This window comes from Salvelinus namaycush, chromosome 24 (assembly GCF_016432855.1).
Source record: "Salvelinus namaycush isolate Seneca chromosome 24, SaNama_1.0, whole genome shotgun sequence".
Classification (NCBI taxonomy): Eukaryota; Metazoa; Chordata; class Actinopteri; order Salmoniformes; family Salmonidae; genus Salvelinus; species Salvelinus namaycush.
Window position 1 is genome coordinate 11,032,449 of NC_052330.1, and position 18,432 is coordinate 11,050,880.

The 18,432-nt window shown below is 41.3% G+C and overlaps 1 protein-coding gene across 2 annotated transcripts; it reads right to left on the reverse strand.

Annotated features, from left to right (window-relative positions):
* Positions 1–2,298: 2,298 nt before the first annotated feature.
* On the reverse strand, positions 2,299–17,650 carry tpd52l1 (tpd52 like 1). 2 transcript variants are annotated; one of them, XM_038963098.1, is made up of 6 exons: positions 17,518–17,650; positions 9,666–9,781; positions 8,737–8,885; positions 6,992–7,093; positions 4,207–4,267; positions 2,299–3,646 (listed from the first exon to the last, which is right to left on the reverse strand). In XM_038963098.1, exons 1-6 carry the CDS (start codon positions 17,534–17,536, stop codon positions 3,518–3,520), a joined length of 576 nt encoding a protein of 191 aa, XP_038819026.1. In that variant the 5' UTR covers positions 17,537–17,650; the 3' UTR covers positions 2,299–3,517. The 2 variants fall into 2 exon arrangements, with proteins under 2 accessions (XP_038819026.1, XP_038819024.1); XM_038963096.1 differs by having other exon boundaries at positions 2,303–3,649; positions 17,518–17,635.
* Positions 17,651–18,432: the final 782 nt, after the last annotated feature.

Genomic DNA, 18,432 nt, shown 5'->3' on the forward strand with positions numbered 1-18,432 from the left:
ACAAAGCCTATTCCCCCTCAGGAAACTAAAAAGATTTGGCATGGGTCCTCAGATCCTCAAAAGGTTCTACAGCTGCAACATCGAGAGCAACCTGACTGGTTGCATCACTGCCCGGTATGGCAACTGCTCGGCAGAAGGAAGGCCCTAAAAATTGTCAAAGACCTCACCCACCCTAGTCATAGACTGTTCTCTCTACTACCGCATGGCAAGCGGTACCGGAGCGCCAAGTCTAGGACCAAAAGGCTTCTCAACAGCTTTTACCCCCAAGTCATAAGACTTCTGAACAGGTAATCAAATGGCTACCTGGTCTATTTGCATTGTGACCCCCCCAAACGCTCTTTAACCTGCTGCTACTCTGTTTACCATATATGCATAGTCCCTTTAACTATACAATCATGTACATAATACCTCAATTAGCCCGACTGCCGGTGCCCCCACACATTTGCTACCCAAACTATCTGCATTGTGTCCCGCCACCCACCACCCACCAACCCCTCTTTTACGCTACTGCTACTCTCTGTTTATCATTATGCATAGTCACTTTAACCATACCTACATGTACATACTACCTCAATTAGCCCAACTAACCGGTGCCTGTCTTTAGCTTCGCTACTGTTATAGCCTAGCTACTGTCTATAGCCTCGCTACTCTTATTATTCACTGTCTTTTTACTGTTGTGTTTTATTTCCTTACTTATCTATTGTTCACCTAATACCTATTTTTTACTTAAAAATTGCACTGTTGGTTAGGGCCTGCAAGTAAGCATTTCACTGTTGTATTCGGAGCACGTGACAAATAAACTTTGATTTGATTCGATTTGAAATGTTGCGCAACATGAGTTCATGGGCTCTCATGAAGGGTTTTATTTGATTTTGGATTACATTTGCATTGATGTCAGAGTGATTAGAGTGACAATAGTGCTGGCAGTTAGTACGTTTGGTGGGCTACTAATGACCATCAGAGCTTGGAGAAGCCAAATTACCGTGACTAAATGGTCACATGGAATTTGCCTGCCATCATGACTCGTGATCGCCGGTGTGATGGTAGGAAGGTGTCAACTGTAAAGTATGGTGGAGTAGGAATAATGGTCTGGGGCTGTTTTTCATGGTTCGACCTAGGCCTCTTAGTTCCAGTGAAGGGGAATCTTAACACTACAGCAGCATACAACTACCTTCTAGTCAATTCTGTGCTTCCAACTTTGTGGCAACAGTTTGGGGAAAGACCTTTCTTGTTTCAGCATGACAATGCCCCCATGCCCAAAGGGAAGTCCATACAGAAATGGTTTGTCGAGATCGGTGTGGAAGAACTTGACTGGCCTGCACAGAGCCTTGAACTCAACCCCATCGAACACCTTTGGGATGAATTGGAATGCCGACTGTGAGCCAGGCCTAATCGCCCAACATCAGTGCCCGACCTAACTAATGCACTTGTGGCTGAATGGCAGCAAGTCCCCGCAGCAATGTTCCAACATCTAGTGGAAAGCCTTCCCAGAAGAGTGGAGGCTGTTATAGCAGCAAAGGGGGGACCAACTCCATATTAATGCCCATGATTTTGGAAGGAGATGTTTGACGAGCAGGTGTCCACATACTTTTGGTCATGTAGTGTAAAAAGGGAAAGTCAGCTCACTGTTTTGCTCTTATCGAACTTGATAATTTAATAAAGCTTTGGCGATTAAGATTTATTCCAAGCTGTCTCACCAGCCAAACACGGTCTTTATGGATGGTTTAACGTGATTACATTGGGCAGGACAAAAAGAAAACAGCCTTCATTGAGGAGGGGAGGCTATGCTTGCTTTTTAATAAAAAGAAAAAAAAGAAAATCGGGATAAAACAATAGGGTTTTATGTTTCTAAATATGAAGTATACAGGCACCAAATCACATCTTGTTCCATGCGCATATGGGCAATGTCCGTCACGACTGGATAGGCTGCGTTTCCGCTGTCAAAATTCATGCCATAACCAACTGTGTTACCGCTTAAACCAGATTTTGGTTGGTCTTAAATAGGTCTGGATATGGCCAATGGCCAGTTTTTACATGACGAACTAACGTGCGTTTGACACTAGTGCTGCCTTAATGCTAGCCGAAAATAGCGTCTCACATGTTCTGTACAAAGGCATTAGTTTAAGTACTTAAGTCAATGGGAAGCTATTTGTCAATTACAGTACATTTCAAAATGTGTTTGGGCTGTCTTAATACAATTTATATGTGCTTGAGTGTTTTGTTTTAGTAGATTAGTACCATGTAATTTAACTTATAGTATTTATTTCAATGTCTAAACATACGACAAACGACCTTAGATTGGTTTGCAACAAATTGTTTAATAATGATACTGCAAAAAACAGTTTATTCATAGTGTGTTATAATCTTTCTGGGATACAGTTTTGTTTAAAAAAAAAAAGCAGAAGTTGCTAGACTACATTTAAGTCATACTTACAGTAGTGAATGCCTACATTTTCATACTTCCCCCCCCATACTAGTCCCCCGTGAGAATCGAACCCACAACCCTGGCATTGCAACCGCCATGCTCTACCTACCGAGCTACACAGGACTGCACAGGGACTATAACAACTGTTATTACCTTTGGGTATTACAACAGTCACATTCAGGAGGGCACCTCTGCTGTTGACAAAACGTAGTCAAAATGTCTGAAAACATTATCACCTAAATGTCTGACAAACGTCTAGTCACAATTAAGTTAAAAACCACAGCAACCAAGAAAAATCAACTTGAACAATAAACACGAGGAGAAAATCATATGACAGAAGTTAATTCTGTAAATACAAAACCAGCTGTTTGGTCCATTATTGAAGATTAGCAGTAATAAACAGAAGAAATAAACACATTTAAAAATAGACATTTAATCCCACAGTGTGTCAAAGCATCGACACTGCCTGACTGCTGTGATAATAAGTATAATTTAGGTCCTGATTTAGGAGACCCGATCAAGGCTCAAGTGCAAACAGTGCACGGTTGGAATAAAGGATATATTAGTGTGATTCATTGGGATGCCAGTGTATTCAGTAGATTTTCAGCACGAGACCTTACTTTGGTCCCCATTTACAGTGCAGTATAGGCCTACAAATCCAGTACTTGCAATTTCAAGTATTAGTTTCAAATACAATTCCCTCCCCCAATAGTATTATGTGACTGTCCACTCTTGGAAAGTAGGTGTCATCATGAAAATGTTGTTTTAGTATTGGGAAGAAAGTCACTACTTTTTGTTTATCAAATACATTGATATAAACGGAACACATTTATTTTTTATTTAAATACAAAAGGTAATAGCTGTATTCATAGTAATAAAATATCAAGGGCAGGAGTGCTTTACAGATTGGAAACACAAAGGCTAAGAAGCCATTAGATAATACACATTTGTGTTGGTACTTGATGTGGCTTTGGATAGATAGGCCTACTGTTTGTCATGCTCTCCTCATCAGGTAATGTAATGTGGCCTCTGGGCCAGTGAGGGGCAGTAGAGTGCTAATCCTGGTCTGGGGAGGTTGTTTCAGGCTCTGGTCTAGCAGGTCCGCTCATGATCACTGCTCTCAGACAGGTTGTTGCTGGGGGTTTCTTGGGCACTGGCGTGGGCGGCTGAAGACAGCACCTCCTCAAAACTCCCTCCACCTCCTTGGCTTCCTACCTTGGTCTGCTCCAAATCCAAAAACAACCACAGAAATGCATAGGCACACAAACACACGCACGCACGCACACACACACAAAACAACATTTTAATATAGGCTATTGTCGATAATCTGTTTGAACTTTCAGCAGGGTTGTTAGAAACACCAGAGATTACGACATCAGGCTCAAATGTGCACATTCAAAGTGGAGCAATTGTTCTCCTGAGGGTAGTGTTTAACCTCAATTAGCTGAGCTGTAAAAATAGCCAAACGTTTTCCTGAGCTAAAGGAAGTGAAGCTTAACAAGAAAGACCTCCATAATGTTTACTCCCTTATATTGAGTTTACTTAGGCCGGGATTCAATCCGATTGTTCTTTGTCCGCAATGGCGCCATTTAAAGGTAAATTCAGATTGAGCCGAGACATGCAGCGTTTACCGTGAATGTGTTCTCTGCAAACCCGGGAACATTGCCTTTAATACGCGCATTGCGGACAAAGCACGCTCGGATTGAATCCCGGCCTTACTTCAACATTACGTAAATCTCTGTCATTGCTTTGACAGCAACATGTGTTATGTTTCACATTACCTTTATGTTGGAAACGGTGCTTTCAACCTTCTCCTCAAAGGACTTGAAACTGGGCGAGTTCCTAATGGGATGAAAATCAGTTCAGTTTCATGCAATACTATTACTTTAGTATACAACATGTATGTTTATATCTATCTGAGCCACCATACTGTACCTGTACTTTTGTGTACACTTATTAAAGCTTCCTGTATTTACAGTGCTCTGTTAAAGCTGCCTGTATTTACAGTGCTCTGCTAAAGCTACCGTTACTTACAGTGCTCTGTTAACAAAACACTGGGAGAAGTCCTGTATGCTCAGTGTTATAGAAAGGTCACTTTTTCTAGTGTTACGATTCCACACGTTTATCTTTGGATAAACAGGTCAGATAGCTAGAAATGTATTAATCTTCTCCTGATGATTGCAGCAGGATGTGCCAATGTTACAATGCAAGCCTGTTTCACCTATAAATTCTGAACCAATACCAATTCTACTCACAATGCTTACAAACGCTCAGCCTTAAGACAACGAGAATGGGTGGGTGGCTAAGGATGGGGATCTAGTGGAGGATTAAGTCTATCACTACACACAAAGTAGGCTACACACAATTACCTCATAACGGGCATGCTCATTGAGTGGCGGATAGAGTAGCTGTCCCAAGAGAGCATGGCCCAGGTAAGAGAGGAGTTAAATCATTAACATGAATTTACAGAAGGCAGAAATCACACGCACACACACACACAGCAAGCACTCCCTCTAGTCTACAGTAATTCAGCAGGGCAACTTTCTAGGCATTTATATAATGTAGATTTACCCATCATCTGATTGCCTTAAAAAAAAAATATATAGATATTTTAGAGGAATCTAATGGCTTATATTGCAATATGATATATGTTCTTAGACAACTTTGTCATGCCGTATCGCCTAAAGTGATGACTCATTCATATGTATATGACTAACAACTTCTACAGAGCACTAGTAATGCTACAGCTACAGAAGGTACAAAAGAGAAAGACAAATGATCTAAACTGTAACTATACTGAACTACCCACAAGTAAAACATGGTATGGTCAACAACAGTCAATGTCATGCATGTCTACTGGTCAGTTTGCTACAGATCTGAGGAGTTCACTATGAGGTTTATGTGTATACACATCCACAGTATGTTATAATGTGACTGCACTGGAACTAACTGTGTGTCTGACTAATCAAATCAAGGGATCCCTGGAATTGATCCCATTCAGTTGGTAGTCACCTTCTTACCATTAGATCTTAATCACACTCATATTTACGTAAACAATGGCCTTTGTCGGTCTTCTGACTAGTTTCAGTGCAGTCACTGCAAACACGTATATCTGACTCTAAATCAGAGGTATAATACAACCAATAACACTAAAACACAATTTCTTACCCAAGTGAATTTGATCTTTGGATGCATAGAAAAAGATGAAGAAACAAACACATTTAAGACATTTGTCCTGACAGTATCGAGTGTCCTACCAACACTTTACATTAGGCTACTTCATTTTGGAATCACGGCAGAGTTCAGTTAAACTTCTATTCAAGAAAAGCCAAATTCAAAGATCCAGTGCGCGCACACTTCAAGCACACAGTTAACCAATCATTAAATCATCAAAGCTCTGGTTATCATGCCATATACTGTATCCTTACAGTACTGTATACACTATGCATTAGAATGCAAACAACACGCAGTCTGTAGTGTAAGGGAGTCACCCAAGTAAAGGCCACAGCAAACTTCACCCCCAGGCAACATACTGTACCTTGCTCTCCATGGTTCCACATAGCTAAATATTTGGTTTAGCATATTTCAACCAATAAAGTCAGCCAGGGCACACCTTTTTTTAAATTTCACTGGGCAACATAGTGAACAGGGTTTATGAAAATAACGTGTTCCACTGTATTTTCAATTCACACGAATAGTCCACACAGGGACAAACTCATTTGCATGCACACACACATGCACACTAGGTGGCATACCTTCTGGGATACATTAACTCAAGGCCAAACATGCTGCAATACATAAAATAATATATATTTTATGTATTGCTGTTCAACATTACTGATTACTGTTCAACATGATTTTATACATAACATTGGTTGGTTAATACACTATTAAAAACCTGCGGTGGTGAGTCTTTTGTTATTATCATGCAATAATGATGACGACATTAAAATAACAAAACAAAGACTCTGACACGTCTACAACACACACTAAATGACATGGACAGGCATAACAGTAAATCACAGTTTTTCTTTGTCATGGCTAGTCTGAGTATTGCATTACTAGTGACACTATTGCATTACTAGTGCCAGCTGTCTATGATATGATAGCTCCCCAGTGGCTGAGTGTGCCCCTGCAAAGCCAGCATACAGGCCAGCAATGGATATCCATTGTGCCACCCTGCCCAGTCAGAACTCTGGGTCTTCAGGGCAGAGAGTGGTCAGCAGACACCCAGAGGGTTACTGATCCCGCCCCCCCCACTCCACCCCAGGCCTGCATCCAATCTGGCCTGCAGAAAGCTGCTTACTCTGGGCTTATGCAACACAAACATGCCCCCTGCAACAGACTGTCTGGGTCAACCCCAGCAACAATTAGGATTGGGCACACGACAGACTGGCTGCAGAAAAGTGGAGATGAGGGAGGAGGGTGGTCATTCTGACTGGAGGCCACCTTGTATTCTGTCTCAATAGCTGTAGGCTAAAAGATGTAGTCGTAGTGTAAGGCTTCAGTTGATTGGATATGAAATATGTTGTTGTGTGGTTGCTATAGGCACCAGTGACACCGTACCTCATATCCCCAAACTTCCTGCTGATGGCTGTTCCCAATGTGGTGAAAGCTGCTGATGTCTTCTGCCCTGCCGTGCTCAACGTCTCTGACGTCTTTTTGTACCTGGACAAATGAAAAGACAAGACAGTGATTATCAAAACGGACAGGATACCACAGGACAGCCACTCCTATTCTCTTCTTGTCCCTCTCTGGAGCACTGTTCACTCCACACACACAGATTAGTTTCATAGTCAGAGTCAGGGTGTAACTGATACTCCAGCTCAGTATCACAATCAGTCAGGGATTCATACATCTATAAAAACAGGATGAGGGGAGCATGGCACAGATAACAAAGACTCAGTGTTTCCCCATGTTTTAACTCCTATTGATGCTGCAGAGGAAACAGAGGAGCGCATCGCTTTGATTATTTGTACAGCTTATACCACTGTTAGGGCACTGGCCTACAAAGAAAAGCCATTGATTTTCCTTTTTATTTTCTAGTTCTAAAAGCCTGCTAGTCTGCAGAGTGCCTGGCTTCCAACCTCTCACATCCCCAGCCCCTAGAGCCTGATTACCTCTCAGTGCATTACACACAGACTGCATGGAAACCTAAGAAACTCCTGCACTTCCCTGAGCACCAGCCCATGCCATCACCTTATCGGATTTGAGTCCTGCTATTTCAAGACAAAGAGCTTACTGCATTTGTGAGATGCATTAAGTGCAATGCGTTAATCTGGCTAACGCCTTTGCTGTGGGAGGTAATTCTGAGAAGAATGTGGTCCTCCAGCTCACTTAGGTACTGAGTCTAACTAGTGTGGCGCCTGAAGCGAGAAAGACTAGAGAGAGAGAGGAGAGGGAAAAGAAAAGAGAGAAGAAGCCTGAGAGAGAAAGAGAAATATTGTCACCCAACATCAACTGATGCCAACAACAAACCACACTGACAATAGATACAGCTCGGCCGTTATGACGGAGTTGCTGACCTCCTTTACACTTGGCCCTGTTGCCTTGGTTATGCATTGGTGTTGAGACTGGAGATTGAGGAGGTGTGTCGTGGCATTTACACAGTGGAGGCCCATTCCTCTCCTCTCCCTCCAGCCAATGATCTCTCAGCACCACCAGATCTGCTTGACCCTAGCGGTTTGCAGTTCCCCCTCACCATGGTAACGGTGATTGGAGAAGGGTGCTCTGCCCATTTCAGTGCCTAGTTAAAGCGTGACTCTGGTAACTGAATAACTAGGGACATACAAGGCCACTCTGCAGACACAGACGGAGGACTGAAATCTAGGCCTATTGTATAGCTGTTCACTGAAAATGGCTATATATACAGTACTGACCTATATGAGCCTGAAGCTGCTGTTTTCTTTTACTGGCTGGCTCCCGTGGATAGATGTGTCCTGGGCCAGGCAGCCAGTCAGGTAGCACAGTGCTGCTTTAGATGTCACATCACCATTAGGCTGCTTGCTCCCTGTCATTATCTGCCTCAATGAGCCTGATCAGACCGGATCCATACATTCATCACTCTGTGACGCCCATAAAGGCAATCTCTGGTGACAGGAGCAAAACATCTCGAGGGCGCGAGTGCTATTTCTCTCTTTCCTTCCCAAATGCCAAACGTATGCACTTTCTCTGAGACGGCCTTTGAATGGCAACAATAGGAGTCTAGTTTAGAATCCCCCTCCCCCTGGCTTCATGCACACCGGCGTGTAACATATTTGATACCTACCACTCAAGCGTAATACACACACTGAACGATGTTGGGTACTCACGCAGTGGAAGTCTGCATGTCGTACCAGCTCCTGTTGAAGTTCTGTTTGAGCTCACTGAGTGGTGTTATCCCCAGTTTGGCTTTGAGGTCTGAGTGGTGTTTCTCTTTGGAGGCCAACACTTGCCTCAGGGTGGAGATTTCTTCCTCTAACTAGAGGGATAAACAGAGAGAGAGGGATAAACAGAGAGAGAGAGAGAGAGAGGGATAAACAGAGAGAGAGAGAGGGATAAACAGAGAGAGAGAGAGACAGAGAGACATGAGACATATAGAGTAAGAGAGTGATGCTAATTTCCCTTAGGGCTTAAGCATTCCAAATGAATTCTCTATAAAGCAAATAAGGTAACACATGGACAAAATGTGTTATATCCCAGTCCTTATCAGCAAATAAAGTAGATTTCTTGGATGAAGCTTACTATGCTACAAATGGCTACAAAAGGCAATTTCAGCTGCATATACGTGTTGGTAACTATAATAATAATAATAATAATAATGATAATAATAGTGGTAAATTGAGGGAACTGAAGTACAGAACACTGGCTCTTCCTTATAACACAGTATAGTGTATTTGGCCTGAGGTCAACACCAGGGGAAACAACAGTGATGAGGAGTAACAACTGTAAACCCAAATCCCAATTGATGCTGACTCATAATATGCAAAAGAGCTCTGCTGCAAGAGCTGCCAAGATTGACATAACTCATAATGCCCTCTACTTCCGCTCCTATTTCCAGTTAATATCTCGCTCCCATGGTCCAACACAGTTTGCCTATGTGAGATAAATCAGTGTACCAACTTCTTAACCATCTCTCCCCTCTAAGGTTGAACAGAATCTGTCTATCTCCAAGACAGCCCTTCCTGAATCCAACTCGATCAACAAACCAAGCTAAACATTGAAAAACAGAGCGGTGAAAAGTGCTGATGAGAGGGACTACCTTAGTGAGTTCACTCAATATTTCCTCCCTCTCCTCATCGGTCACAGTGTTGTAGAGGTCCACTTCTGACACCATTTCTTCATCTACTTCTGTTAGAGGCTCTGGGTCCAGCAAACCTGAGGAGAGATAGACGATTAAACACAAAACAACCCCCAAAAGTTAGAACACTTCAGACTTACAGTACCACTCATTCAAGGGTTATTCTTTATTTTTTACATTATAGAATAATACTGAAGAAATCAAAACTATGAAATAACACATATGGAATCATGTAGTAACCATTCTCTCCACCAGCTTCATGAGGTAGTCACCTGGAATGCATTTAAATGAACAGGTGTGACATGTTAAAAGTTAATTTGAGGAATTTATTTCCTACTCAATGCATTTGAGCCAATCAGTTGTGCTGTGACAAGGTAGGGGGGTATACAGAAGATAGTCCTATTTGGTAAAAGACCAAGTCCATATTATGGCAAGAACTGCTCAAATAAGCAAAGAGAAATGACAGTCCATCATTACTTGAAGACACCTTTGAAAGTTTCTTCAAGTGCAGTCGCAAAAACCATCAAGCGCTCTGATGAAACTGGCTCTCATGAGGACCGCCACAGGAAAGGAAGACTCAGAGTTACCTCTGCTGCATAGGATAAGTTCATTAGAGTTACCAGCCTCAGAAATTGCAGCCCAAATAAATGCTTCACAGAGTTCAAGTAACAGACACATCTCAACATCAACTGCTCAGAGGAGACTGCGTGAATCAGGCCTTCATGGTCGAATTCCTGCAAAGAAACCAATACTAAAGGGACACCAATAAGAAGAAGAGACATGCTTGGGGCAAGAAACATGAGCAAAGGACATTAGACCGGTGGAAATATGTCCTTTGGTCTGATGAGTCCAAATTTGAGATATTTGGTTCCAACCGCCGTGTATTTGTGAGACGCAGAGTAGGTCAACGGATGATCTCCGCATGTGTGGCTCCCACCGTGAAGCATATACGCCATCCCATTTGTTTTTCAACAAGACAATGACCCAACACACCTCCAGGCTGTGTATGGGCTATTTGATCAAGAAGGAGAGGGATGGAGTGCTGCATCAGATGACCTGGCCTCCACAATCACCCGACCTCAACCCAATTGGGATGGTTTGGGATGAGTTGGACCGCAGAGTGAAGGAAAAGCAGCCAACAAGTGCTCAGTATATGTGGGAACTCCTTCAAGACTGTTGGAAAAGCATTCCAGGTGAAGCTGGTTGAAAGAATACCAAGAGTGTGCAAAGCTGGCATCAAGGCAAAGGGTGGCTACATTGAAGAATCTCAAATATAAAATATTTTGATTTGTTTAACACTTTTTTTGGTTACTACATGATTCCATATGTGTTATTTCATAGTTTTGATGTCTTCACTATTATTCTACAATGTAGAAAATAATAAAAAAATTAAAAAAACCTTGAATGAGTAGGTGTGTCCAAATGTTTGACTGGTACTGTACATACACTGAGTGTACAAACATTTTCCTAATATTGAGTTGCACCCCCTTTTGCCCTCAGAAAAACCTAAATTTGTCGGGCATGGTCTCGAAAGGTTTCCACATGGATGTTGGCCCATGTTGACTCCATTGCTTCCAACAGTTGTGTTAAGTAGGCTGGATGTCGTTTGGGTGGTGGACCATTCTTAATACAAACGGGAAACTGTTAAGTGTGAAAAACCCAGCAGCTCTGCAGTTCTTGACACACTCAAACCGGTGCACCTGGCACATACTACCATACCCCGTTCAAAGGCACTTAAATATGTTGTCTTGCCCATTCACCCTCTGAATGGCACACATACACAATCCATGTCTCAAAGCTTACAAATCCTTCCTTAACTTGTCTCCTCCCCTTCATCGACACTGATTGAAGTGGATTTAACAAGTGACATCAATAAGGGATTATACCTGCCCCCTGGTCAGTCTGTCATGGAAAGAGGAGCTGTTCCTAATGTTTTGTTCACTCATTGTATAGTGGAGAGACAATCACATAAAGCATGTTTTTGCAAATAACAAAGAAACTCGGGCACCCATTCAAATCGTCTAACTCGAAGAGATGATTCAGGCTACGGCAAGACATACCCCCCAATCTGTTGCCATCGTAACACGGCCACAGTACGGCCAGAATTAACCTGAACGCCACCCTCCATCACTGTGACAATGGCAATATTCCCATTATGACCCCACCACACGTTTAACAACCACCTTTAGAGACCCTGACTGTAATTATCTACACTAGAGCTCCCATTTCCAATCCTCTGTTTATTTTTATACATGTAAAGCTAAGATATATTCTGGATAGTCTAAAGAAAAGTCATGCTTATCCCCTTCCATAAGGCCACCAGTTGTCTGTTAGAGTAACCGTTCTGTATGTTGTCTCTACTTAAAACATTCATTAATCAATGTGTATAACCTAATAGGAGCACAAATCTATTGTTTATTGTTTTTTATTACATTGTTTTCTTTTCTTTTATGATTTTATATATAAAAAAATATATCTAGGGGGAATATCTATTGCTTATGGAACCGAATGGTGATCTAATTACATGACAGTATGTGTGTGTTCGTGCATGCGTGTGTTTCCAGTTACAATACAAGCTAAACCAGACAAACAACTTCCTGGTATGTGAAGAACTGAGTGTCTGATCAATATCTGACTGATGAAGTAATGGCCAAAGCCCCGGCATGGTGTACCCTCAGCAGATTAGATCAGCCATTAATAAAGTGAATTTGAACTCAAATTGGGAGTATAGCTTTACCCAATTTCTGCCTAATTTTGTGTAACTTCAAATGTCTGTCCCTACAACCATTAGTCTCTTATAACTGCATAATATAATATAAGTGCAGTAAAGAGACTCTGGCTTTAAATTCTATACTAGGCTACAGTAATACAACTGGGTGAAAGGCTCTGAGCTTTTGATACTATTTCAATCACCAGCAACATAAAGCCAGGACATAATAACATATTATAAACTAGGTGGTTCGAGCCCTGAATGCTGATTGGCTAACAGCCGTGGTATATTAGACCGTAATAAATGGGTATAACAAAACATGTACGTCCTAAGATGACCATAGGCAGGGGATGTTTTTGTCAAGACAAAGAGGACAACAAACAAGCAGGAGTCACATCTTTGAGGCCTGGCCTCTCATTACATCAGCAGATGATTGGAGTGGCGTGGCACAGAGCTTGTGATGCAGTTTGGCCACATAACCCAATCACTTTCTCATCAGAAGCCTTTGGAGCGGATCCCTTCGCCTGGAGCCCCACCATGTACACAGTATACATTCTAGCACTCTTCTCCTGCATCACTCTCTTCTCTATTGTCATCTTGCCAGGCCTCAGTGACTCTAATAGTAGACGTATTTTAAGAGTAAAACAACAATAACATAGCATTCTCTTGGTTATTTGAGAACACACTTTAAAAAATATATATATAATAATAACCTGCACTTGTCTTTTCCTACTAGCACTGTGCTGATAACTATTTTATTGAGGAAAAATGTACTTACTACGATTGTGATATGTGGTTGTCTCACCTGGCTATCTTAAGATGAATGCACTAATTGTAAGTCGCTCTGGATAGGAGCGTCTGCTAAATGACTCAGATGTAAAAGTTAATTACTCTACGACTTCATCCTATTTCTCTATAATGGGACTATTTCAGTTTGAACAACTGTTTCTATGTTTTCACTGTGATGGGTTAAGAGTACGTTGCTTAGCAACTTCCCATGCCGACGAGCAAGCCTAATCATTATCATTGATTGAATCCTTGTGTTGTCCTTAAGACACTTCAATCCTTCAACACCGGGCTGACTCATTTTAAATCAGTAAACAATCCCTGTCTTTACCTTAGAGGACCACAGACAGTATACACACACGGGTACAAAAGTGATGTTGTTTGTGTTGCCAATGTGAGGTTCCATCCATCAGCATTGTTCCTGGGGCACTGAAAGAGGTCCCTACGATACATTAACATTGGCTCAGGTTCATTTAAAAAATCTATATGGTAATCAATATCAAAGAGCATTAACAGGAAACCATGCAGGCTTGATTAAGAGTGGGTTGATGGGCTCGTGACTTTCCTTTTTGACTTTGTGGCAACATGTCACCTGAACATCATATTATTGGTACACCGATGACTCTAAACCTCACCCCGGCCCCGCCCCTCCCACGCCTCAGTCTGATTCAATTAACAATCACATACATGGCTGAGGGAGAGAGAGAGACTCTGGCCAAGGAGTAAACACAGAACCACACCACAATCAGTAGGGGTTCAGTAACACTACATTAACTCTCAAAAGGACATCTGTCCTCGTTTTCTCTCTCTGATTTGGGAATCTATTTCAGATAATCTGTGGCCCCATCCAAAAAACGGCATTGTCACATTCCGAGTCCGGGTCAGCTGGTCTGGGTTGTCTGAAGGCATTTGCCGAGTCTCGCCCACGACATTGTCCTGAAAGTAGGAGCCCCGCGGCTCAGTGACTGTGGCGTGACAACTCATCCTCACCCAATTCACACTCATCATATTCAGCAGCACAGGGGCCAGAGCTGGAGAAATACACTCCCTCTTTTTCACATGCTAGGTTCTCAAAGGCATCATTGTTTTACTCTACAACCCTTATCCACAGATACAGTCGTTAGCATTGACGGCTAGCCTAGGGTTGTTCACACGAAAATCAGTCATCTGCGTGGAGACCTGAGATTAACCTAAATGCGAACTGAGAGGCCTGCCTTTCACACTGTGGTTGCTCTAGCCGTGCTAGTCTCTGTCATCCAAGGTAAACTATCTGGCTATAAGTGATGACATCACAGTGGGTGTCTCTCAAAGAAGAAAAACAGGTTGTCTTCCATTTTGATGACACATTTACTGATCCTCTCTCGCCTTGTACATAGTAGCACTCTCATCTCATTATGTACTATTATCACCCCTCTAACTCAACGATGTTCAACGAGTTGACTCATGCAGTAAAATGACCTGCATTCTGTACTGACTGAGGAAACAAATCCTATAATCTTAACAAAGTGTGTCAGACTCAGCAGGCAGCAAACACAACTGGAAATGTTACTGGGAATGATCCCCAGGCCCCTTACCAATAATGAGATCGCTCATAACCATGGTAAATAAAATGTATAATTTAGTAAATAAACAGATTAAGTTATCTGGAAATTAGTTCCCATTTTTGCTTCCATTTTAGGCCGTCATCTTGGCCTGTTACGTCATTTCTGGCCTGGCTGTAGTAATCAGTGGGATTTTCCCCTCGGATTATCCAACTAGATTTACCAAAGTCCTTCACCTCAGCCACGGCAGAATTAAGCAGTGCGATATCTAGCGAAGTCAAAGATCCCATTTCAGATAGTCCTTTGACTGCAACTTCATCAAATGGTTGCTCTCAAACTCATCGTTTGAATTAACACTGTCAGGGGTGTTTTTATCCAATTTGTGGAGGGGCCAAAGTGTGGTGAAAGTGAGTCAATCATTCATTCATTCATTCCCTCACAATAAAGAGACATATTTAAACATGAATCAGGGATACTGCATACTTCCACATCACATGAACATTTCTGTGAAGGCCAGTCAGCTAAACAGAGAAGCAAGCATACCTGTCCTGAGATGTCCTTGTCCTCTCTCTTCATTTGGTAGCAGAAACGAGGGGGAAAGATTACATTCCTTTAATGAAATGAGTAATAATTTATAAAATATATAGGCCTATGCTACTTTGTCCAGGGAGGTCACATGTTCTAAACATATAGTCTATGCTTATAACATGTTCATACCAAGAGAAGAAATGCTGTAAAACAAATGTCCCGAAACATTTCTATCACATACGCAGATGAAAAAAAAGTTTAAAATCAGAGGTGTTTCATGCTTTGCCTGATGAAGTTGACCCTTGTTAGGCAATTCATTTACAGATCCTTTGAGGTTCTATGCGTACAGGGAACATTTAGTAATTGGAACCACCACAAGACCTAAAACATTCAGCTCAAACACAGCATGCAACTGATTGCAAGAGAACTGGAGTATTCTAAAATGGGAGTCTATCTATCTATGGGGCCAAGAAACATATCAAGAAGACATTAGCCTATTTTCTGGTTCAATTGTGCAGCATCAAGACAAATTAATGGATATAAATCCAAATCATTCTATTTATCGGCACATGCTATTACAATCCTGAAAGTATAATAAATATGCAATTGATGCTGCACAGGTTTATTGTTCCAATGTGGGCCAGAAATACTACAACTACTGTAATACTACCAATAACAGGGGAAGTAGTCTAGTCTACAGATCAAAGGCCTGTCACCTTCAGGTTGCAGATGCACCTCAAACCCACTGGGCATAACCCACTCATCTGAATATGAGGTCTTACCCCATTCCCCTGCACCATCGCTCAGTACACTAGAGTCGCTCAGTACACTAGAGTACAACTCTGATGACGATGCATTTGATGTCCATTAGGCAATGAATGGGGTGAAATACAAAATAGTAAGTTACACATAAACACAGGAACGCGCGCACACACACACACACCACACACACACACACACCACACACACACGGTGTATAGTGTAGGTTACAGTGTTCATTCAGGCTGACTGTAACCTGATAACCTGAGGTTGATAAAAAACAAAGCCTATACCTTGTTTGAACCAGAAAGTTGATTATAATAGCCAGTATTCAACTGATAATCTAGTGTGCACAAGTTAAGACAGCCATCTTGCTATTTGGATAATAGGGCCAACTACAAAGAAAGGCTCTCCAAAGCAGAATATGTATGGTCACAAGGTTTCAATTATTTGGTCAGATGGTCACGGTGGGAAGGGAAAATAAGTGGCCTTGAGCCAGTCATGGTTTGCAAAATGTATTTGAACCTAACAGAAGGACAGAGTAATACTACATCCACATGAACTTGATGTTTTATTAACATGTTGCATGATGTTACACATAGAGCTCGCCACCTTGTAGTCCTAAAAACGGAAAATATTGTAATGACCCTGGGTTTATAAGCTCGGAAATCGACTGCAGCCGGACCTCGGGCTAGAAGGTCGAGGGTTCGAGACCTGCTCCCTGCTGTTTCATTACAATATGTTACCTCTGGTTCTTTCAGCCATTCCTATGGAGAAAATGAATGGGGAAAGAATAGGGTTGTGGGATAAATGTAGAAAATAAGGTCTGAGGTTAACACAGGTTTAGGAGATCATATACATTTTGTTCTATGAGATAACAATATCTGTCAGTTAAAATGATCTTTATGAATTAGGAAGCCTTTATGTGCTTTATTAAATTACATAAATGCTTCAAAATTAAAAAAAATGTGATGTTAGCTGATGAAGACCATCTCATTGAACAAAACGTATAAGAACTCCTAAACCTGTGTTTACCACAGACCTTATTTTCGGCGTTAATCCCAAAACCTTACAAAAACTGCATTCATTTTCCCATAGGCTTTGTCCAACGAACCATGGCGGAGTTTAGTGCCTACAAAAAGATGGCATTACTAATGCTCTCTATTGGACAGAAATGAAACGTTAACCACGTGTTCTATTAAGTAGATGCGTCATGTGATAACTGGTCGAAAATGGCTACTCTATTGATACACTTTTGTCTTTTGAGGTAGAATTTATTAAAAGTTTACACTTAATTTTACCTACCAAGACTATCATCACATATTAAAGTTTAACTGCTTAATAAGGTTATTTCTATTTTTTATTAAGGTTAAGGCTATCAACTTATTAACAAATAGGCTAAATACACAATTGAATAAATGCAACAACAAAAATCCATAATGTGTAACATATTATTATACATTTTTCGAGAGTTTGAACGCTCACTCACCCTGTTGTCTGGTCTCCATTCGAAGCAGTGTGATGCAGTTGGCTACTTTAAGTAAATATGAATTGTTCTTCTGAAACAACGCTTTAGACGTAGATACAGCAGCTCACTGCTGCACTGTCAGACGCCAATGTTTACGCTAGTTCCTTCACTGTCAATTACGGCACCGCCTCCATGGGCGGGGCTTCCAACATACACCAATGGCGGTGTGCTCAATTACTGAAACAGTGTTGTGACGTTTTCAGAGTTCAAATACTCTTTCGTGTCGAACTAGCCCCATGATTTAGAATGATGATGCCAAATATGCAATATGTTGAACTATATTTATTGACAAAAAACTCAAATGTAATGCTGTCAGTTTCATGTACACTTAAATACAATGTTTCCGGTGGAGTGAAAGTGTAATGTATCCAAGTTACTTATTTAGGCTAGTTGGGTAGTTTCATTACAGAATGCAACGACGCCACCTGCTGATACTTTGTGATTCTAGGCTTTGAGAATATCTGACCAATTTACACCCTCGTCTGTCAGAGCAGGATAAATACATCTCCTGTAGTAAATTAGTTACATGAGAAGATAGACATGAATTTTGATTAAACAGATTCAACACTTACTCTGCCATTTCCTGGTTGTTAAAATTCTAATAGTTTGCCTAATTTCAGTTTATGTGACAAAACAAGCAAGTGTAGAGAATCATTGTACCATCTAAACCGCTGTGAAATATATTTTCAATAACCAAAAATATTGTATTTAATTTATTTACAATTATGGCCAGGGAAACATTTATCAGTAGACATTTTATTTATACTTTTGAAAATTAGGATGAATATATTCACTTTCTAAGACGCAAAACATTTGATAGAAGATAAGACTCAAGATATCAGTCTTTCAGATGCAATGCACCATTCATGTTCAACT

What these genes read in the sequence shown, in the direction of transcription:
- tpd52l1 (XM_038963096.1), bottom strand. An exon ending in TATTGAGTGAACTCACTAAG is followed by an intron (nt 8,886 to 9,665) that starts GTAGTCCCTCTC and finishes TTATCCCTCTAG; the next exon opens with TTAGAGGAAGAAATCTCCAC. An exon ending in GCACCGTTTCCAACATAAAG is followed by an intron (nt 3,650 to 4,206) that starts GTAATGTGAAAC and finishes TTGGATTTGGAG; the next exon opens with CAGACCAAGGTAGGAAGCCA.